Consider the following 23,487-nt stretch of genomic DNA (forward strand, 5'->3'; position numbering starts at 1 on the left):
ATCCTGGATTAAAGAGAGTAGAAGTAAGGAAAAAAGGACACACTTGGCAAGGAGCCAACATTAGTTCTGGTAGTCAATTCAGAACTTGTTTTAATAATGTGTGTGTGGTCTAATGGAACAATCTTTCTGATAGAAAAATAGAAGTAGTCTCTTCTTAAAGTCTGGCAAATTTTGTTAACATTTCATTAGAATTGAAATTTATTTCTTACTAGAAATAAAGCAAATGCTACTTTATTAATTAGATTCCACCTTTACTTAGTCCTTGTCATTTCTTCCCCTCTTAATGGCAGCGCTCTTTGGATGATGTGGTTGCATTCTTACTCTGTGGTGTCTTGGTCAGTTCTGGATGTATGACAGGGAAGAGCAGGTTGAATAAACTGCATGCATTTCCTTCAGAAACTGCAATCATCAGTTACACAAGATACATCAGGAAAGAATTGCTGGAATTAAATAAACAAACTCAACAGTGACAATAAAGTGATGAAGTACAGTTGTTCATTGACTTTGGTAGCTGGTGATTCCAATCTCTGAAGACAGTGGTGTTGGTCCTGAGACTAAAATGCTGCAACAAGCTGGGAATCTTAAAAATACTTTAAAACTCCTATTTCTCTTTTTCTCCGTTGCAGGAAGCTATAAAGCACAACTCGTTCTTTGAGCCAAAAAGAAAATTAGAACAAGGAAATGTTGATGAGGCATTTGAAACTGTTGATAATATAATTGAAGGTAAACTGCAGAATACATTTGATGAAAAATTTTTGGTTGTCAGTATTTGGCTTTGGCTGTCTGCTCTTCCAGTCCCAGTTCCACCTTTTTTCCGTATAGTCATTAGGTATGAGAAAACTCTTGGGCACTTGGAAGACAACATGACTAAATTTAGTGTATTGTTGTTCTGCTACTACATTCAAGCTTTTTGCATCATCTGTTCTTGAAAAAAGTTACAGAATAATTAGGTTGGAAGGGTGTCTTCTAGTCCAACCTCCTGCTTAAAGCAGGTCTGGTTAGAGCAGGTTATTAAGGGCCATGTCCCATCATGGTTTTAGTGTCTCCAGATATGGAGATTATGCAACATCTATAGGCACCTGTTCCAGTGTTTCACAGCTTTCATGCTGATTTTGATTTTTCTTCTATCTAGCTGGAATTTCTTGTGTTCATTGCCGCCTCTTATCCTTCCACTGTACACCTCTGAGAACAGTCTGGCTTGCTCTTGTCTACACCCTTCCATTAGGTAGTTGTAGACAACAATAAGATCTCTTCTTAAACCTTTTCTTCTTTTGGGTGAATAAATGTAGTTCTCTCAACCTCTTGTCATGCATCCTGTGGTTCAGCTCCCTGATGATCTTGGTGGCCCTCTTCTTCACCTGGTCCAGTATGTGCATGCTTTGTTTAACTTATCTATGTTTTACTTATTGTTGTCACCACTTGTGGGCAATATTGTTCTACTCTTAATCCAGTTCTGGTGATGCAACTGGAATAAGACCGATTTAATATTACAAGGATTTTAATTTGTATTTTTATTTTAGGTGTTGCTCTTTCACACAAGGAGTATAGAGGATTTGATACTGATTGCCATAATTTAAATTATGATGGGTTGTTAGTTCTTCTCTGGTTTGTTTCTTCTGTCCTTTTCCCTCAGTAACACTTACGTCTTTCTCTTTGGGTCAGGGGAGATTTGCATTGGGGGACAGAAACACTTTTACATGGAGTCTCAGAGTATGCTTGCTGTTCCAAAAGGAGAGGATAAAGAAATGGATATGTATGTGTCAACACAGCATCCAGCAATTATTCAGGTAATGCAGAGCATTCTCGGAGAAAGTGTTTGGACTTGTGACAATAGAGCTTTTAAAATTTGGTTTACAAATCTGTATGAACAGAAGCCATAGAAAGATGAAATTGCCCATCTGGATTGTCCAGTAACAGCTACTTTGTAGTACTGCTGTGTTCTGATAAACACTGAGCACTACACTGTCAAGATAAAGCTCTTCTTTCCCTTTGAACAAAGTACTTCATACTCCACTACTGTAGGCATGAAAAACTCCCTGTGGAGTGCTGAAGTTCCTCCATCTTTGTTAGCTTTCCATTGGACTGAGGATCAATCTGTTCCCTACAGAATCAGAACCCACTGAGGATCTGACCAAGTCTTAACTAGCTGTAGGTGAGAGTGCTACTCCATGCAGCAGTCTCATAATCATAATCCTAGACTGGTTTGGGTTTCAAGGGACCTTTAAAGACTATTTAATTCAACACCCTTGCCATGGTGTTATCTTTCCCTGGACCAAATTTCTCAAAGTCCCATCCAATGTGGCCATGAACACTCTCAGTGGTGGGGTGTCCACAGCTTGTCTGGGCAATCTGTTCCCTTGGCTCACCACTCTTACTGTAAAAAAAATGCTTTCTGATGTCCATTCTAAACCTGCCCTGTTTTACTTTAAAACCGTGGCCCCTTGTCCTGTCAATACAAACTTCGCTAAAAGTCTTGCTCTGTTTCTTGTAAACCCCCTTTATATTTGAAAGGCCACAGTAAAGTCTCCCTGGAGCTGTCTTCTCCTGGCTGAACAACTCCAAGTTTCTCAGTCTTTCTTCAGAGTAGAGGTGTTCTAGCCTTCTGATCATTTTCATGATGGTAAATGACAAAGCAAAGCTGCCATAGCTTGTGGCCTACATAGCAATAGCTCTAATGCATGAAACTGATGGTATTTCAGACTCAACACTGGCATTTTCAATGTTCATTGAGTATTCAAAGCCCAGTTCAGCTCCCTTTATCATTTCCATTATTATTATATTGCCAATAGCCAAGTAGCACGAACTTTGTGTTTGAGAATATGATTTGAAGCAAAAACATTCCTGACACTAGCAAGACCTTAGATTATTAAAAAAGTTTCATTTTAAATAAAAATAAAATGTATTATCTTAGTAATAAAAATAGTAGAAATTGTATACTAATCCATTTTTATTATACCTGAAGCTTCTTACTGTTTAGTTAATATAATCCAAAGGTATTATTTTTCACGTTGGCCAATGGCCCTTTCACGGTCTGCATGGTAAAGATTTTAAATGTGAGTGCTGCTGAGAGTTTGTTGTTATTCTTTCTTTGCTTTTTAACCTAGGGTAAAGGAAAAACTGTATTCATCTGATAGAAGAATAGAAACATCTATGGAACCCTCTTCTAGAAAAGTTTTCTATTTCAGAACCTAACTTTTAGGCTTAGTTTGAGTTGGCATAACATACTGACAATTGTTTTACAGGAGATAGTAGCTGCGAGTTTAGGTGTTCCAGCCAACAGGATCATGTGCCATGTTAAACGAGTTGGTGGAGCTTTTGGTGGGAAAATCCTGAAAACTGGCTTACTGGCATCAGTTGCTGCAGTGGCAGCACACAAGTAAGTGCAGTATGTGTGTGTTGGGATAGGAAAAGAGAATGAGGCAAACAAGTTTTCCATTTTGTCTAAAATGCTTTCTCCTTTCCCAAAGCTGCTAGTCAAAAAGTCATACAATCCTGACTTCACGTTTTGTGAGACTGTTTGCTGCATTTCTTTGCTTTGTTGAACTACTTATATTAAGCAGCTCTAGCCTCAACTAAATTAATGGACTGCAAGAAGTTGGTATTAGTATAAGCCAGAAACACTCAACAGGACCAGTCCCTAATTACTAAGACTTTGTATTGTACATACATTAAAGCACAGCATTAACCATCCAGATGTGAACTTCACTGACACAGCAGGATGCAGAAGGAAGGGTTCATGAGTGGAACTGCTTTTAAGAACAAGCAGTTCTAGTTCAGTCCTCAACGTCTTTCAGTCAAAATTAGCTTAAATCTGTGAGGTATTATGCTTTTTCTAATACTGCTTGAATTAGTCTAAGAACATTAATACGTAAAGCTCCATCCCCCATATTCCAGATTTGGCAGGGCAATATTGGCAATTAGCTGTCAGGGCATACTAAAGTCCTTTAAAAGTGTAACTGATTTGCTACAGAACTCACATCAGGCTATGTCCTGTCAGCCAAAATGGTCTTGTCATCTGAGGAGTTAGCTCAATATGTTTATATTGCTTCTACTGTCACTGTTATAAAAATGGTTCTTGATTTTTTTTGGCCACATTATCTGTGTTTTTTATTAACCAGTAATGCTAAAAATAATATTTCTTTTATGGTTTAAACTATCTTTTTTTATTCGTAGGACCTTATTTTACACCTTATGCCCATTTTTCTAAAGTAGTTATTTTAAATTGTATATGCATCTCTAGACTAATTTTCATATTTTATTGTTATTTGTATTTTGGTTTTATTACAAGGTTCTCTATTTCAGTATGATTCTGAATAGCTAAGAGGTAATGAACACTTAACACTGAAATAGTTTCTTCAGGAGTAGTTTGCACTGAGTTATCTTGTTGGCTTTCACAAGATGAAATGAAAATTCTTACATGATTGTAAATGTGAGAAATATGAACTCTGGTTATAGGTTTAAGCATATATTCAAGCTTATTAAAGTTAAGTTTAATCTAAATGCATGTTTGTATGCATGGCTGTATCTGGTTACATGATGAATAACCATAGCCATCTTATTCATAACATTCCTTATTTTAATTGCAATTTGACTTTTCTTTTTTGGATTTAGAACTGGCAGAGCAGTCCGTTTTATTCTGAGCCGAGAGGATGATATGGTAATCATTGGTGGCCGACATCCTTTTATTGCTAAATATAAAGTGAGTGCCACTAGAATTCAGTGAAAAAATACCCACCTATATTCTGTGAATAAGTATTTCAATGTTACTGGTTAATGTGTTCTATTAATGAAAATTAGTATAATCAATTCAATTTTAAACCAAAACTACACGCCAGGAAACCAAGAGAAAGTTGCTGTACAGCCCCTTTGTCTGCTTCATCTACCTCTGTCTCTTCAGGGTTTTATTTAATTTTTTTTCTAGTTCCTTCATGTCCTTTTCCTTTTATAGCTCTTTCTGTCTTTCTTTCTTAGAACAGGAGCTAACCTATATCAGACTTCTTCTGCAGAACTTTATTTTAAACTCTCCATATGGTTAGATTCACACAAAGAAGCAGCTAATTTTTCACAGAAACAGTGTCATGCAGAAAACTCGCCCTATGGAGGAAATGAATCTCTTCCCTGCCCATGCACTGTCATCAGTCATAATTATTCATTAGGATAATTTCTGCCTTCTTTTCCTTCTCTACTTGTCATATTAATTATGTATGCCAGCCACCATAATGGGGTTTAAATCCAATTTTCTGCTGAATCAATAAACTGAAAGATTTCTCTTTAAAAGTACCTTTTGTTAATAGCACTACAGCTCAAGCTGGATGCCTTCAAAGACAGACCCTGAACAACAGGATTCCTGGGCAATTATAGCCTTACAATCTAAGTTCCCCATCCCTGACAGTTCAGACCAAGAGTAATATTAAGGGTCTGGAGTCTTCACGTTCTTCATGGGTTTCTTTCATTGTCTGAAGCTGGGCCATTTCTTTTCTTATATCTAAGTGTGCTGCATCTGCTAGAGATTGTAGCTTCTTTATCTTTCAGCTTGAACTGGCTCTGAGGCCTTCTTTTACTTGACTAGGTTACAGTTCAACATACCTTGGTGAAAGTTCACAGCTTGCAGCCTAAGGCTGCAGCAAATTTATCTGCTAATACTAAGCAAGTTGCATGACATACTACCTAGGTAAAGTAAGAGAGGTTTTATAAGATGCTTCCCTAAAGCTAAAATGAGCTGTAGCTCATGTTGAGAATTCAGGAACTGTTAGTGATAACAGGTGAAAAGAGGGATGTGAGATAAAGATAACATTTCTTCATTAATAAACACAAATGTCATATTCCATCTGCCAGACACTATTCTTACTATTAAAGTGGGATTTGATTTTATCTACAATAAACTTTCCTAGGTGACACACTTCTCAGCCATCTCAGGCAATATAGAGGAAGCCACTGCTTCTTCCTTTCCCAGTGGGCTGATGTTGCTTATTATATGCTGTACCTATACAGATCACAGATGCCAGGTGGGAAAGCCCATATCTTAGAAACATACTTTCTTTCTCTCTTGCCTTTCTATAGTTTCAGTGAATGCTGGCCAGAAATTAATAGTGCAGTATTACCCTGAATGTATGGGTTATGTTAGTTTTCAAAATATAAAAGCACTTAAGAAACAAATGAATGCCAAATTCTAAATAACATACTGTTGTAACCTTCTAGGTTGGCTTCATGAATGATGGTAAGATCAGAGCTGTGGATGCCAAATATTATATTAATGGAGGATGTACCCCTGATGAATCTGTCCTGGTAAGGATTTTATACTGACAAATCTTATAATATGGAGGAATCATTAGCTGGAAAATTATGAAGGTCAAATTCCTTTGCCTATATATTATTAAACATATAGACTTTTGATACAGGGATTATGGGTTGTTGGAAGAATCTGCCCTGAGTAGGTTATCGTTTCCATATTCAATTTAGTGAAGCATGTTACTACTTTTTTATATTACCCTACACATTCCCTTCATGAATGTTTTCTCAGGCTTATTTTTCTGTTATGAACATCTCAACTAACAATGTATTCCTTTTAAAATATGTAGTACCTGCATTTGTCCCTGCCTAAAGCTTTATGTCCTCAGGGCTGGGAAGACATTTCTTAGCCTTCAGAAAATTCATAGTTATAGTTATCCTGTTGCTGTCCCTATACATTTCTGTACTGGGTCAGTATTTATTGTGCTGTATACCTCAGTTCCTCACTTACAGGTCTGCAAAGTATAAAATGTTTCTTGCTTTGATATCATCACTAGATATTTGTGTTTGTACACGCTATTCTAGCTGTAACTGAAATGTTTGCTGTACTACCCCTCATCTGCTTATCATTGCCCCACCTATGAGTATTTTCTGCATCCTGAAATCTGTCAGTGTAACTGCCCATGGTACTGCTGCCTAACCTGGTTCTGAAAAATAGCCTAGGTTAGAAGAAAACCCATTATTAGAAGCATGTACATTAATGCAGATCATGTAAGAACTGTCTTAAGATGAAGTTCTACAATGATACAGTGAAGCTGGTGGGCCTAGCACGAATGACGGAGGCTTAAATTTGTCATTCTGAGAAATCTACTTAACACTGAAGAGAGACAGTGACCTCTTTTGATTAGGCATCAAAACTTTTTTTTAATTATATTTTTATTTTGATACTGACTCCTAGAGCCTAATTTGAGGTCTCTAGTACAGGATTTTCCTCTTCATGTGGTTTTGTGTTTGTCATTGTAAATTTCTAAATTAAAAACTTAAGGACAAGAAGACATTGTAGACTGCAGTACATATGCTTTCTGGTGGAACTAAACTTTAAGTGTGGACTTCCATAGGATGTGATAGTTCAGAATGCTTTCATCAGTTCCTTCCATAGCTACTGTTGCTTTAAATCTAATCTGCCTATTTTTAGTTTTGTGTGGCTTTTGGTATTGAAGTAGGAGCAAAATCAGTCATAAAATGACACATTTGCTACATCCTCAACTACTGATAACATTCAAGTACAAGTAACATCAGCTGTGTTCTGTATAAAAAAAAGCCCCTGGAAATTAATATATTGCATGAGAAATGTATTAATAAAGTCTCTATGTGTGCATGAGTTCTTACAACCAGTGATTGCCAGAAAGCAAATTTTAAAGCTAATTGTCTCAAGTTAAGGTCTTTCATATAAGAGATGTGGAAGATTTAAATGTCAATTTGAAGGAAGCACTGTTCTGACATTAAACAAGATCTGTTTATCCCCTACTTCAGGTAGCAGAAGTGTCCTTATTAAAAATGGACAATGCATACAAGATTCCCAACTTGAGATGCTGGGCTTGTGTCTGCAAAACAAACTTGCCATCAAACATAGCATTCCGAGGCTTTGGCTTTCCTCAGTCAGGACTGGTGACAGAAACTTGGATAACAGACGTTGCAGATAAAACTGGTTTATCGCCAGAAAAGGTGACTAAATGCAGGCCTATTCTCTCCTGAAATGAAGTCTATGGAACTGGAAAGTTAAAAACCTTTAGATTAGTTTAATTTTTTGAACAATTCTTTTCTAAGTCAAACATAATTTGAGCTGAAATTCGTATTTTTTTAAATCAATGTCTGGTTGTTGAATGAATAGCATGGTCTTACAAATTGGTAACTGTTCAAAAAACATACAGTGATCTTCTTGTCATCTATTAGTCCTCCCAGATGGTCAGTTTGCCTTTAACAGGATTGTGTGATAACTGTAATTTCATTTTTTTCAGATTAAGGAAATAAATATGTATAAGAAGAATGAGCAAACACACTTCAAACAAAAACTTGATCCACAGAATTTAATACGGTGTTGGAATGAATGTATGGAGAAATCTGCATACTACAGTAGGAGAACAACTATCAATGAATTTAACAAAGAAAATTACTGGAAGAAAAGAGGTATTGCCATTGTACCAATGAAATTTCCATTTGGACTAGGTACACCTTACCTTTCTCAGGTGAGATTCATTAAAGAATAAGTGAGCTAAGCATTTTATCCATAGAAGATTACAGTCACTTTATCTTAGGATACAAAACAAATATGTTATCTTTCAACTCCTGGAAAATGATCATCCTCCTGATGGTTGTTCCCTGAAGAGGCTGTACTAGCTTGTAGCTCTCTTCAAGCTGAGATCAAAGTTGTTTGGTTTTCAGGACTCAGGCAGCTTGGACCCTGCCTACCTAAAGGCTAGTCCTATTTGTTGTGGTGCAGTGTTGGAATAGGTGAGTTGAACACATTTACAAAAAGTTTTTGAAGGCTGATAGAGAAATGTTCATTGTATAAGTTGTCCAGTCCAGAAATAGTTCTGACCCTCCTCTTTCTGATGATGAGGGTACTATGGAATGCTGCTCTTAAAGACTTAACCCTTTGATGCCATCAAAGGCGAAGGTTAAGGAAGGAAAAAAGCACAGTAGTATTTTTGGTCCTTGTATTTTTTTTAACATAGGTGTCTAATTCTTCTGAAACAGACAGCATTCTATCAACTGAAAATTAATTAATTGACTGACTTATGTCATATCAAACTGGCTGTCTCTGCTCAGCATTAAAGTCACAGGGTCTTTGTAGTCTACAGCTACTTCTAGCTGAGTCTAGGAAGAAAATTTCATTCAGAGATTCAACTCATGCAACTGAGAAACCTCCGGGACTCTCACATGTCAGTGAGAGAGAAAATGGAGCTTGCAGCAAATTGCGCTTACAGCCACTACTGAGGGGTGTCCTCCAGCTTCTTTTGGAACCACTGAGATACAGTTGCCAGGTGTAGGTTTATTTCAGGATCTAGTAACAGAAAAAGCAGACCACCAAGGATTTGTATCTTTTTCTTTTGAAGTTCATTATAGAGGAAGAGCAGCAAGTAGCATTTCATATTTTGCCTTATATTCCTAAGCATTAAACAGATAAACTGAAATATACTTAAACACTTTGTCTTTTTTTAATTCCATTCATCACCACATACAACACATTCCTCACTAGTCTGATCTTGACTTTGTTTTTCTTTTTTAGGCTGCTGCACTGGTTCATATTTATACTGATGGGTCTGTGCTTCTGACACATGGTGGAATTGAAATGGGGCAGGGTATTCATACAAAAATGATCCAGGTAAAAAATGATCTAAATAAATATTGCCATGTGCTTTATCTTTCCTGCAGATAAACAGTGTAAGGGTTTTCTTTTTGGTTAGTTAGTGTACCAGCAGGACAGTTTCTTTATCAACATAGCCACTACTTCTTTGCATTGATAGAATTAGAAAGCAAAGGTACCTTCATTAAGAGACATAGAGGCAGAAAGAAGGAAAAAACTGACTGGTTTTTGTTCTTCCAATAGCATGTGAAGAGGCTTATTAGAAATAAGATTTTGAGGGGCTAATCCCATAAAACCCATAGTGAAAAAGGCAGACACTATTCACACAGAATCACCAGGTTGGAAGAGACCTTCAAGATCACCGAGTCCAAGCCATGCCCTAACACCAGCTCAACTAAACCATGGCACTGAGTGCCACATCCAATCTTTTTTCAAACACATCCAGGGATGGTGACTCCACCAGCTCCCCAGGCAGATGATTCCGGAACTTTATCACTCATTCAGTAAAAAACTTTTTCCTAACATCCAACCTAAATTTCCCTTGGCGCAGCTTAAGACTGTCATGATGATAACATTATGATCATATTTGGTTAATGGATAGTTCTGAGACAGATCTGTGAAAGTATTTATCAAGTCAGTGAAAGTTTGGGACGTGGGCTTGTATAATTTGCTCTAAGTCTTTCAGGGTATAAGCAGGAAAATCAGGAATGAGTGTTGGAGTTCAGGTCTCAATCCAGTATTTGAGTACAGCTGGAACATTGTCCTTCTTTTCTGTTTCTTTGTTCTAACAACTTGGACACAATGATATCAGCTGGAGATTGGAAGAGAACTGGCTTAAACTTTTATCTTTCCTGGTATTCCTGACTTCTAGCAAATACTGGGGAGTTGTTGGAGTGTTTAGATTGTTTCTAAAACAAAGAATATGTTGTTCTTCCTGAAACAGGTTGCTAGTCGGGAATTGAACATCCCCATGTCATGTATTCACTTCTGTGAAACGAGCACAACAACTGTTCCCAATGCATGTGCCTCGGTGGGATCTGCAGGGACAGATGTCAATGGCATGGCTGTGAAGGTAAAGAGTAGTATTTAGCTGAAAAAAACCCCCGATCCCTTGAGGTATATGTTTGCCAAACTTTAGGTACTAGTGATCCCATAAAAATCAAGTTTGGGATTACCAATACTGCTGGAGGTGGCCAAGAAGAAACATGACGACAGTTTCTCAATAACGGTGCTTATGAGTTTTCAGAATATGATCTGGACTTTCCCAAAAAGGCTTACACTTTCCAAAATCTTTCTTTCATCTAACAAGCTAACTAGTCCCATACAAGTCTTGCACCCTTGTTCATGTTTGAAATCTACTGATTCATACAGATTCCAGCCCTTGTAACTTAACCATTTTGAAGTTTTATGTGTATGTGGTTAATATGACACTTCCTGCAATACCTTTTCAAACTAAGATGACAGTAAAGCATATACTAATTAAGTAGTAACTAGAACATAACTTGAATAGTAGCAAATGTATCTGTGTTAATTTTGTGGTATATTCTCCTGGCTTCTCACCAGGATGCTTGCCAAACTCTTCTGAAACGCCTGCAGCCCATCATCAAGAAGAACCCAACAGGGACCTGGAATGATTGGGTAAGACCTGTGAATCCTACGGAATGTGTTTGAGTGCTGGCAGAAACTGTGATATATGTATTGTAGTCTATAAATCTGCTCAGCCTAATAATCCTAAAGTTAAAAACTGTAGAAACAGGCTATTTCACAAACAGATGAAATGCAGAATAGTCAAGAGATGGTTCTTGGCCAGGCACAAATGATTATGTGGAAGATAACAACTAGATTTATTGCTAGTACAGTATTTAAATATTGCCAGTGCAATATCCAAGTAACAAATCTATCATCTGTTACAACGGATTATAGTAAGATCAGGTTATGGTCCCTCCTGTTGAGGAGGGAGATCCCCTGGCTTTCTAAACTTTTCAGTGGAGTCTAGGTGCAGCTAGGTCTACTTAGTCTCAGATGTGGTCCACAGCCTATGTCTAAAGGGCTATGATATGTTGTGGTGTAACCCCAGCCAGCCACCAAGCACCACACAACTGCTCACTCATTCCCCCACCAGCAGAATCAGGGAAAGAGTCAGAAGAGTGAAAGCTAGAAAACTTGTGAGTTGAATTAAATGGGTAAAGCAAAAGCCATACACACAACCAAAGCAAAGCAAATAATTCTTTCAATCTTTCCCATGGGCTGGCAGGTGTTCAGCCATCTCCAGGAGAGCAGGGCATCATCACACGTATTGGTTACTTGGGAAGACAAACACCAGCACTTCAAATGTCTCCCTGTTCCTCCCTCTTCCCCCTACTTTCTATACTGAACATGATGCCATATGGTATGGGATATCCGTTTGGTCAGCTGGGGTCAGTTGTCCCATCTGTGTCTCCTCCCAAATTCCCATGCACCTCCAGCCTCCTCACCAGTGGGGCAATCAAAAAAAGCAGAAAAGGCCTTGTCTCTGGGTAAACCCTTCTTAGGAATAAAAAAAACACACTAATCCAAAACACCTAATCTCCTCTACTAGGTACAAAATTAATTTGGATGATTCAGACACACCAAAAGTATTATCAGAAATGGCGGACCAAAGAAAGAATGTTAACATATGTAGAGAAGTAATTTTATATCTTACAAAGTCAGTAAAACCAACCAAAAACGCCACAAAAACTTTTTGACTTGTAAACGGAGTAAATCTAACATGAGAATCACTCAAAGGGAATAGATTTGGTACCTCCTACTGTCACTTTTATGACCGGCAGAACTTACAAAGAGCATTTCTCTTGAAAAATGTCATCTTTGTGCAAATAGGTCATGCAGATCTTTTATGTCAGTGTGCTGGTTTGACCTTGTCTGGACTCTAGGTGCCCAACAAGCTGCTCTATCAGTCCCCTTCCTCAGTGAGATAGAGGAAGAAAATAAGATGGAAAAGCCCTGACGAGTCAGTGGGTAAAGATAAAGGCAGTTTATCAAAGAAAAAGCCAAAGGTTGCACAGGCACATGGTCACATGACCCAATATAATCAGTGACTTATCAACCAGATCTGTTTAGCTGACAAGGAGGGACCCATTTCTATTGAACTTGATCAGAGAAATTGAGCAGGGCCCTTTCTGACTATGGCATTACCAGCAATAAAGATTCAGCGAGAACACCACTGTTGACAAGTCTATTCCTTCTAGTATTGCCAAAAGAATTCAGATTGTTCATGCAAAGGGGGTTTAGTTCTGAAGTCTTAGGCACCATGTGCAGCTAAACATGCTTAACTCAGCTTGTCTTCCTTTCTTTACAAGTTTTACAGTTTGGGGTTTTTAAGTAAATATGTGTGGGTAAGTATATATATGTAAATAAAGTAAATATACCTATGCTGTGTTCCTTCCTGACTCCTTCCTTGGCTTACCACAAGCACTGCTATATTTTACAGATTAAAGAAGCATTTAAACAGAGTGTGAGTCTTTCAGCTACTGGCTATTTTAGGTAATATATTTTTGTTCCTTAAAAATGCATAAATTAGACCAGGACTGATTTCTGAAGATAACTAATGCTGTAAATAGAAGATCCTGTCAAATAGGTCTTTCTAATAGCTCATTTTATGTTTTAAATAATTAGGTGATATATGAAGGGTTGGAAGCATAAAGTTTTGGTGTTAATTTATGTCTAGCCCTCTGTGGACTCTCTAGAAATTATTAATAGAACATTTTGCCATCTTTGCTCCATGATTTGACATTTAGCAAACCAGAAAGCATCAAGAAAGTGACTGCTGCCTATAACAGTCATGTGCAAAGTGGGATATAGGTTTTTAACTGGAGACTGTATTGCTATAAGCTATAAATATTGTTCCCACTGCTCTCAGAGTAGTCTCTTGGTCCTTTTTCTTTGAATTCTTTCACAGTGTTTATAAAGAACCAGAAATGAAAAATTTCTGTGCTATAACTCAGGTGGGATTCAAAGCAAAGCTTTTCTCTTAGCCTGCTGTGCCTTATCTTTTCTCTCCTTCTGCTGGTGGTTCTTACTTATTAATAGCAACTTTTCAGGTCTCTGGGCAGTCTGGAGTAAGTTGAAAGGGCACTTGGGAAGCCCATACTTTTTTAAAGCACCGAAAAATGTCCAAATAAAATGTCCCTTCCTGCTGTTAAGCCTGTTCAAGTATATCTTCTGCTTATGCAGCCCTTTAGGAATGTTAGTATCACCAAAGTAATGAACAACAGTGCTATCGACATTTAACGGTGTCCAAAACCGTCTGCAGATCCCTGAGCCTCAGATCCTGTATTGATCTAGTTCTTATCCAGTCATATTCTCTACTTCCAGGAATCTCAAAGGCAGCTGAGGTAAATGGATTATGAGAAGTTGAGTAGATGGATTTTGTGTATCCCTTTTTCAGTGCATGGTTCTATACTATAATTGCTTTGTGATAATTTTAAATATGCTCAACAAAGAGATTTCAGTCATACATTGTTGAAAATACAGCTTAGTCACATAGCTCCCATATTTGGAAGACACCACATTTCACTGTCCTCTCATGTCCTTGGTTTTACCCTATCAGTCCTGACTACTATGGTGTCCTCAGTTAGTCCCACTCCCTTCTAAGTAATTACACCTTTCTTTCAATATTCCAGTTGTAACCCTCTCACTCAATTCTGTACGCTGTTTCTGTAATTTTGACTTTTTCATTTATGTCTTGTAAATTATTTTTCATAGGTCCTGACAAGTTTTCCTCTATTTTTCTGAATTCCTATATGCGCTATTATCCCAGTAACCATTATCTTAAATGTTTATTCTGTATTTGGTTACTGTGCTTTTATTAGTATATTTCTAGGAGTGTGCTGGTTATAGACTCTCCTGAACTGAAATAGCTTGCTTGTCTGCTGTATTTTATATAAATACCAGATGCATCAAACCTAAACTACTAGGCTTTGTAGGCTTTCATGAAATTTTGAAGTTCTGAGCTGTTACTTAAGATTTCACTTAAGATTTTGTACTTAAGATTTTGCAAGCAGTTTCAAACTCTTTTGTGCTCATCTGCTTTGTTATAATGCAAACTGTCATCAGTTTTCTTCTTGCGGACTTTGTTTCTTCCATCAGAGGTTACAATGAATACATGGACTGGGAGAAAGGGGAAGGACAGCCATTCACATATTTTCTTTATGGAGCTGCTTGTTCAGAGGTTGAAATTAACTGTCTAACAGGAGATCACAAGGTAATAACTGAATGTCAGAGAAGTTTTGGAAATAATGTGAATGAGGCTTGCTCCAACAGTCATTCAGGTTTGCATTAATAAGTCACCTGTCTTCACATGATAATAAATATATCAACAATGTAGATACAAATTACAGGTGGAACAGAATGAAAGCTCTGGAATATTAATCAGTTTCTGACACATCTGTGTTGATGTCATATATGTTCACCTTTTGGGTTATGGCTGACATCTAACATGTTCTTTGCTTGTTCTGTCCCTGTTTGCCAGCAAACACCTTATAGTAATATTCAATTTCCAGGCTTTTGACGATCTGGACACCTAAATGCTACAGACTGGTGATCCTATGCCCTCTATCTGTACCTTTTTATGCCTCTATCTGTACTTTTATATGGGGATTTCCTTGAGCAATGGGAAAAATCTGGTAGGGCTGTCTCTGGCTAAACTTCTGTTAAAGTTTAGACAAGTCCATTTTGCTTGCGGTGAGATATTGGAAATTATTCTGAAACATGCAGAGGCCTCTATCTCAGTATTTCTTATTTCACTGAATACCAACTCTAACACATTATCTTCTAATGCTTTCAGTCCATCTCTCTGGGTGATATAAATCTGAATTTTATTAACAGAACCTCAGAACAGACATTGTTATGGACATCGGATGCAGCATAAATCCAGCTGTGGATATAGGACAGGTATGTGCCAAGAATTTTCTGCTGCCTTATTTCTATTACGCTATGGTCCTTATCCAAAATGAAGATTACCCCATTAATTCAGAAAACATTCATTTCTTACTAGATTATTAATCATATTAGAAGGTCTTTTGCCTATAGACTTGCTCCATTTGAATTAGTGTCTTATTAGAGCTTTATAGATTTCAAATAAGCTTGAATTTTGCCCATGGTGTCAACCTGTAGTACTTCCAGGATGTATGTATGCCTTCTATCTACTGGACTTCAATCCTGTTTGTGATCTACAGTCTCCAAGTTGTTTCACCTGCCTTCCCCACTTGATAGCAGGGAAACACCTTTATTCATTGCAGGCTGGTTCACAGATCTCATCACTTCATCATTCAAGTATCTGTCTTCTCAGGTATGAGAGAGAAGTGTGAAAGGTTTTCTGGTTACAGTTGCCCCAAAATGTTGAAGAATCACATTAGGCAAACAGAAGCATGTTAGGCCTCACATATATTAGACTAACAGCTAATGATACAAATGAGTTCTTGGTGAAGTTTTACTCAGTTAACCAAACATGAGTACATAAATGCTACTTCTTTTCTTATTTAAAGATTGAAGGTGCTTTTGTTCAAGGCATTGGACTGTACACAATGGAGGAGTTAAAGTATTCTTCAGAAGGAGTCCTCTATACTCGGGGTCCAGATCAGTATAAGATCCCTGCTGTTTGTGATATTCCAGAACAGTTTAGTGTTTCCCTACTGTCATCTTCTCAAAATCCTTATGCCATCTATGCATCCAAGGTAAGCAAATCATCATGGGGCCTAATTCTTAGATCTCAGGCCAAACAGAGAAATTACTCTGATATAAAACACATATAAGTTTTCAGTTCCTCTTCTTTTGCATTTCAATGAAGTGTCCAGTAAATTGTTTTATTTATGACATTAGGGAAGATAATAAGAAAGGACATAAAGCCAGCTACTGTGTCACTTTAATGGTTGGCAAGAAGTGATTTTAGAGTTTTGTTAACAGACCATACACAGAAGCTGCAAGATGAATTTAAAGCCATACTTCTAAATGTGGTGATAAACTGAAGGGTTAGACTAAAAATATTAACGTGATTGATGGAGAAATCATGATGTCAATCAGAGTGTGCAGCTTACTTGTGTGTACTGTGCAATATGAAATAGAACTGCATGTGTGTATCTATATGAGAGACTGGCTTTTTTCCATCTTTTTCAGGGGATAGGTGAGGCAGGACTTTTCTTGGGATGCTCTGTGTTCTTTGCTTTGAGAGATGCAGTAACTGGTGTGAGGAACGAAAGAGGACTGAAAAAGACCTTTGCACTGAACAGCCCTCTGACTGCTGAGCAAATACGGGCAAGCTGCGCTGATGCCTTTACTGAGATGGTAATAGAAGGTAGGGGAAGGGGCTGTTTGACTATAGCTGGGTAGGAGTGTTTACTGATTTTGGCACCCCTGAATAGTGGAGTGCCTAATGATGTCTCCAGTCAGTCATGCTTTATATACAGCTCCTTGTAATTGAAATGTCTGGTAACAGGTCTCATTTATACAAGTTATTTCGACAAATGTCGTTCAAACATTGTATTGGAATTTCCCTGGTTTCATATAATTTTTTTTCTTCGAAATTTACATAATTTTTACAACCCTCTCTTTCCCTGAACTCTCCTCCTTTCTTCTGTATGTCAAATCCCATAGAGGATTAAATAGCTCATCTTATTAACATGCAATGGATCAGCCTCTAAGCATCTTCAGTCCCCTTCCAGGTGCTTTGCCCCACTTGCTTGCTGGTACTGTCACTACATTCTGGTACTTCTTGCTATGCTCAGTACTCTTTGGGAGAAAAATAATTAACTCAGAGCTAATAAAAAGGGACAGAAGAAAAATAAACAAAGCAATACACTTTGTATAATGCTGATCCTTTATACTCTGTTTTCTGCAACTGTTCACTGTAGTCATGCTCCCACTGCTATTACAATTCTTTTTCTGGGTAAGTTTTTACTTAGTGAGGCAAGTTCCTTGCCAGCATATTAATCCATGCTGTGCTCTGAACCTCTGAGCCTCTGCTATGGAAACTTTGGAGCTCTCATTCATAGATTACTCCCATGGTATTTCTGTGATTGTGCTGAGGCACCATTGGCCCCTGAATCAATAGGTTTGTGGGCTTCCTCTCATTGCAGGAACTTGCAGGAGGTGAGGTCCACCAGTGCAGGGACCATGCTTCTCCATCCCTCTTTAGTCCTAATCCCAGTTATCACTGACTTGGAGGCACCTGATAAGGGCAGTATTGGGAGTTTGCCAGTCAAATGAAGTCACTGTTGTCATTTCTTGCTTATCTCTTAGATGGCAAGCAATGAAGCTCCTTCCTCCGCTCCTCGGGCCACATCTGTGTGAATGACAAACCATAGTGCACAAGACCGGAATGGAAAACTGATTTACTGCCCAAGACACACTAATCAACACACAGATAAATGTATTTTCTCTTTTTCCAAATAGAATCAGCTGCCGAAAATATGCACTTTACATCTTCCATCCTTATCTTCATTCTTCCTGTATACTCATTACAGTATTTTGCTTAAATGCCTGCATTTAGTTGCTAGAAATACATCTTCTGCATTTGAACCATCTGTTTTCAACAAGAAAGATCTGCTGAGCAGCATAGCTCAAATGCTCTGCACGAGATGGAAGTTAGGATGAAGTGTAAAGGTATGCTAGATAACTCTCTGCCACATATTACACTAAACAGCTTCATATGATAAATGATTTTGTAATGGCTTCAGCTAATTTTCTAATACAGTTTTGAGTCTTGCAGTGAAGTGTGAGTGCAGAGATCTTTGTCAAAGACTCAGAACCTTGTTCGTTGGATTCAGAACCTTTTTGATCAGAAGTGATGCTCTGACTTGTAGTAAAGCTGGTTTAGATTCTTCTGGCACAGGTATCTTTGTGTTGAAAGCATGGAAGAAACAAGAGTTATGATTCTCTTTTGCTATGCCAGGCAAGTTGCCATGGCTGGCCTAGATATATAGAATTTTATCTCCAAAGTTGACAGAGTTGTAATTGCCCCAGAAGCTTTCTTTATCTCATGGAGCAAGCCAGAAGCCTCTGAACGTAATGGGAAAACTGACATGGAGTTCAGTGTGCTTTGAATGGGAGAATGGATGAACCTGTCTCTGGAAAGGGTTCTTAAGCAATGCTTAATCTTGTGCTCAGCCATGCAAGTACAGTTAGGAACTTTCTCCCACTCTTGGCCACTGCTGAAATAAAGAAGATAGAAAAAAACATAATGAGATCTAAGATGATCTGTGAAGATCCATCATCTGATGCTGCTAATGTTCAATGGAATTAGACCACACCCAAGCAGCAGCAGCTGGAGAAAACAGGAAAACATAAAGCTGCACTGTATTCAATGGTAACAATAATTCTGGTGTTAATAAATTTCAAGTATGTATGTATTCGTAACCTAAGGTGAGACCAAGATATAACTTCAAAGTTATGAAAGCTTCAGTCACAATATTTAGCTTTCAGCATCAGAATCCACAATATTGAATTCACTGACAGCTTCAGCCTTTCCTCCTCATCGAGTGCAAAGACAAAATTTCAGTTCTGAATGTGCACGCACATAAATACACAAATCTCCATGGTATTTGTATTTGGGACTTTGATACGGGATACATCCTGGTGTAGAGAAAACTTCATGTTTTTGGTGAGTCTACAGAAGTTACCTAAATTAGCACCTGAAAATATGCATCAGGTTCTTTGGTAAGAAAACAGGAATGGGAAAATTGGTAGTTTATATGTTCAATGTGTGGTTTCAGTGAGTCTCTGCATCAGTTATTCCTTGCTAAGCATGGTGACTGTTCTTCCAGTTACTCATGAGTCACATTGCTCCAGCACTATGAAGACTGCCCTTTGTACTGGAAGTAAATGGCTTTAATTTGTTTGACATGTCAGCCTGCAGGCGCTATTATTCCACTGCTTCTCAGTGTTCCACAATATCCTCCTGTCGTCCTTTCATTTTATGAGCTGATACTGTATCTGTGACAGAAATCAGGTCAGTAACTTAAACAGCTTTTGCATTGGCTATTAAGAGATGAAATCTTTATTGTTTCAATTCGTCTTTCTGTGACCACTATGAGTCAGCGAAATGCAGTTGCTTAAACATAGGTGTCTAGACCATTTTAGATGTCTTAAGACAGCAGAGACATGGGACAGGAGAGCACAGGACTGGAAGATATGATATAGCAACTGGAGACCAGGCAGGTAACAGTAGTTGTAATCACTGGAAGTAGTACTGAAAGTGGGGCTTAGGTAGCTGAAGCCTTTTTGGTTTTACTTCATTTTCTTCACTTTCTTTGTATTAATTTGGCTTTTATATATTGTTAGAAGGTCAATAAATTAAATGTGAATGCTGCTGCCACAATTAGTTTTTCTGATTTGAAATATCTTCTTAGTTTCACTGTTTGGTGTTACAATCCCGTTATGAGAGATGCCCCTGCCCCACCTAAGGTGCAAACGAGACCCTATGCCAAAGTCAATAATCCCAGAGTCATTCTTCTGGAAGTACTACTTTTCTACAGTCCAAGTCTTGGGTATCCATGGGGCGTACATGCCATTCTCATAACTTGAGATAGCATGTGTATAAGCACTTGTTTCCTTTCCCATATTTTGTCACAGTGAGAATTTTTGTCCGGATGTTAACCAAACCCTTACCTCTGTTAGGTCTGGAATGAGCTCCTTCCTGCTGTGCCAACGGTGCTATCTCAGTTTCCATTATCTTAAGGGGACAATGTTTTGAGACAGGCAACTACATTCTTTAAGTCCTTACATATGGGTTTGTCAAGGACAGCTTGCAACCCCACATGTCAGTACACCCCTAAATATGTGTGAATTCTGGGATATACTGAAGCAGGGAGCCTACAGATCTACTGAACTGGGGGAAAGCTCTATCATCTCTTCTTGTCCTATGTACCTATGTACCTATGCACCAGCAAGAGTGCTGGTTCATTCCAAGCAAGTCAAATCTTGTAAAAATCTTGCCCAAACCTTGCAGGCAATGACATCTCCCCACCTGCAGCACTGAGGTGTTCACACTCCAAGGATTCATCATATTCTAGACCCGCACTTGGTTTTCTGCAGTGCAAATCTTGTCAGCTTCTCAGTCATTATTAACAAAGACTCCTCCCTGCCACTTTACAAGTGACTCTTTTGTGTAGTTGCCTCAGTAAATTCTATAAATGTAGCAAATACGGGTTGTTGGGGTTTTTTGGGTCTGAAGCATATTAAGCTGTCTGCTGGCTTTGAAGTGTTTGAAAAACTGCATGGAAGCTAGAAATATCAGCAGTTAACCATCCTGACAGATGATAATATGGCTACCTGCAATGTTATGAATGAAGTGTTCTTAGACTCTACAGGGAGGCGGATAAGCAGAAATGTTAGGCTCCAAAGGAACTGACATATTGGATGGCTATTGACACGTTCATGTGCACTGTAACTGCACAGTTACACCCAAACTGGAGATGGTTCAGAAGAACTCTATCTACTGATTTTCTTCATGAGAGAAATGTTTCTGTAGCAGTCCACCATCAGCAGGCCCATTCTGTGTGGTGAAATCTTAAATATCTAACATAAATACTAGGTTCTGGTTTGGAGGGTTAGCCTGTAAATTAGATATTGGACTGCCAAAATCAAGGATTTGGTCTGGTTCTTTCTGTTTTCAGGCCATTGAGCCTGCACTGTTGTACCTACAATGCATGAGGAATACTACAGTGGTTACTACTACTGCACTTGGCAGCACCCATTAAGGCTTTTGCCTACAGGGACCTAGTGACTGACATGACTCCAGTGCTTGTGTTGTGGTAGCTCTCAGGCATATGGTAGGGGATAACCACAAAACCAGAAGCATATCTCTGCTGAGAATCAGCTTCTTGCCTTCTAATGGGAGTGGCAGAAGATCAGGGACTGGCTACTTTGGCCTGCAAACCTTCACTCACTCTAAATGAAATACAGACAGTTTTACTCTAAAATTTAAAAATGGTAAATGAAACAAAAGACAGGTACATGCAATGGAGACTTTTGAAATATATATCCATAATTCTGCTTTAAAAAAAAATAAAGGCCAGCTGTAGTAAGGCATTTAAAGATTAATTTGTTTCCTGGACATGCATACAAAGAAATGGATGAGAATCTATAATCCCAAATCAGGATTTGGGACTTCTCTCTTTAAGAACACAGCATGTGTTGAGTGTGGTACCATGGGCATAGAACTGGCATGGCATAGAGACAACCAGAAGGAAATTTTAAATGTGTGTACAGTAGTAATGTTGATTTTGTTAAAACGTGGTCATTCTGCAGAAAGAAAAAAAATTATAGATAGTTCAGGTCAAGCTAAAATGAGAACTGGGACTCCATAGCTTTGCATTTGGCACCCTAAAGAAGGGGGTAATGTTGCATGTCCTTGGTTCTAGCTTCAGGCATGCCTGTGTATTCTAAATTCATCAGTTACTCCATAATATACAGATCTGGAAGTAAAAAGGATAAACAGACCTGGAATTTGTAGCTCAAACTCAGAAATCCCCCTTTACAGCTATCTCTTATGGTACAGGGTTAGAATTAGAGGAGCTCAATTTCTTTGCAGATTATTTCAAGTCATCAGAGAAGAGTTGAGGTAGGGAGTAGGAGGTGGTGCATTAGCATCTGAACATGCATTTATTGCTGAGAAATGGAAGACATTGCACTGGCTCATCCCCACGTGCTTATTTTTAGACTGAGCATCAAATTAAATTCTGCAGGACAAAGCAAACTCAGTCAACCTTTAGGAGCATACAGCATTTCATTAATTTCTCTTGATGCGTAAAGCTTTATTTCTCAGACTTTGATGCAAGAGCACGGCTTGCCCTCAACAATCAGATAAGTTTATCTTTTTTGTGAATGGCAGAAAGGTAAGTTATGAACAGAAAGGTAAGTTTATGAACAAAACATAGCTACACAATCCAGCACTGCATTTTCCCACAGTAGACATTGCACCCAATGTGGTTGCAACACATTTGTTATGACCAGTTTCAGGAAATACTGGAAGATCTTTCTTAAGGCTTGATGTATTTCAAGCAAATGTTTAAGAGTGATTAGTATGATATCCTCCTGTTGAGTAGTTTGTGAATAGATTTAACAGAAAAAAAGGTTAAAAAATCAATTTGGACATCTTGAATTTTTGAGTGCAACTCAACCTGTAAAGTGTCAAAACTCCTTGTCACCCTAGGAAAGAATCTCATCTGTTGAGAAAGACTTGCAGCTTAACCTGAATATGTGTATTCTTCCCCCACCCCCACTCAGTTTCTTTGCAGATCCTTTAAGGTCTTTGCAGTCCAGAACAATTCCCACCCATGGATCCAATACAGGAATTTATATCTCCTCCTGAACTAATGGTAGGCCTTACTGACATTTGTTATCTCCAGCATAACTGAGTTCCTACAGATGTTGAAAACCTGATTTTTATGTGAAACTGAAAGATCTATCCTTGGATAAATAGAAGATGCTAGTTTTAGTCAAACATAATGAGACAATTCAATGTGGATAATCGACATGTTGTCGTTATTACAAATACCCCACTTTTTCAAAAAAGAAATCATTTGCCTCTGCAAAACCAACTTTTCCCATAAGAGCTCCTTACTCAGGACCATTTCATTTTGGACCAGTTGGGTTTTTTTGTGGAATGTAGTATTTTCTTTGAAAGATCCCAGATGAACTTGTCCATCTTTTCTGTCTTATATTCTCTGTTGGATGGTTTCTTCCAGCTGGGACACAGACCCTAACAACCTGAGGATGGACTTACATACAGGTCCACAGGAAAGGCAAAGGACTTGAAGAGGAAAGAAGAGGGTTAGTTGCAGTAGTTATTGGAAATTCACAGAAGGACAGTTGAAAACTTGAACAGAGGGGGAGGAGGAGGAAAGACCCATGATCTG

General features: G+C 38.2%; 1 protein-coding gene across 4 annotated transcripts in view; it reads left to right on the top strand.

Moving 5' to 3' along the window:
* The window catches only part of AOX1 (aldehyde oxidase 1), a 39,818-nt gene extending 19,876 nt beyond the window's left edge, over positions 1-19,942 (top strand). For 3 of the 4 annotated variants that reach the window (XM_048309577.1, XM_048309576.1, XM_048309575.1), the window contains 16 exons: positions 627-723; positions 1,663-1,787; positions 3,243-3,376; positions 4,612-4,699; positions 6,199-6,285; positions 7,762-7,953; positions 8,247-8,474; positions 9,518-9,613; positions 10,539-10,667; positions 11,159-11,233; positions 13,065-13,117; positions 14,723-14,837; positions 15,461-15,526; positions 16,120-16,308; positions 16,748-16,915; positions 17,870-19,942. In XM_048309577.1, the coding sequence (XP_048165534.1) occupies positions 627-723; positions 1,663-1,787; positions 3,243-3,376; positions 4,612-4,699; positions 6,199-6,285; positions 7,762-7,953; positions 8,247-8,474; positions 9,518-9,613; positions 10,539-10,667; positions 11,159-11,233; positions 13,065-13,117; positions 14,723-14,837; positions 15,461-15,526; positions 16,120-16,308; positions 16,748-16,915; positions 17,870-17,920 (1,893 nt within the window). In that variant the 3' untranslated portion in view covers positions 17,921-19,942. Of the gene's footprint in view, positions 1-626; positions 724-1,662; positions 1,788-3,242; positions 3,377-4,611; positions 4,700-6,198; positions 6,286-7,761; positions 7,954-8,246; positions 8,475-9,517; positions 9,614-10,538; positions 10,668-11,158; positions 11,234-13,064; positions 13,118-14,722; positions 14,838-15,460; positions 15,527-16,119; positions 16,309-16,747; positions 16,926-17,869 lie in introns of all 4 variants that reach the window. The other variant, XM_048309574.1, reaches the window with a different exon arrangement.
* Positions 19,943-23,487: the final 3,545 nt, after the last annotated feature.

Source organism: Corvus hawaiiensis, chromosome 7, assembly GCF_020740725.1.
Source record: "Corvus hawaiiensis isolate bCorHaw1 chromosome 7, bCorHaw1.pri.cur, whole genome shotgun sequence".
Lineage (NCBI taxonomy): Eukaryota > Metazoa > Chordata > Aves > Passeriformes > Corvidae > Corvus > Corvus hawaiiensis.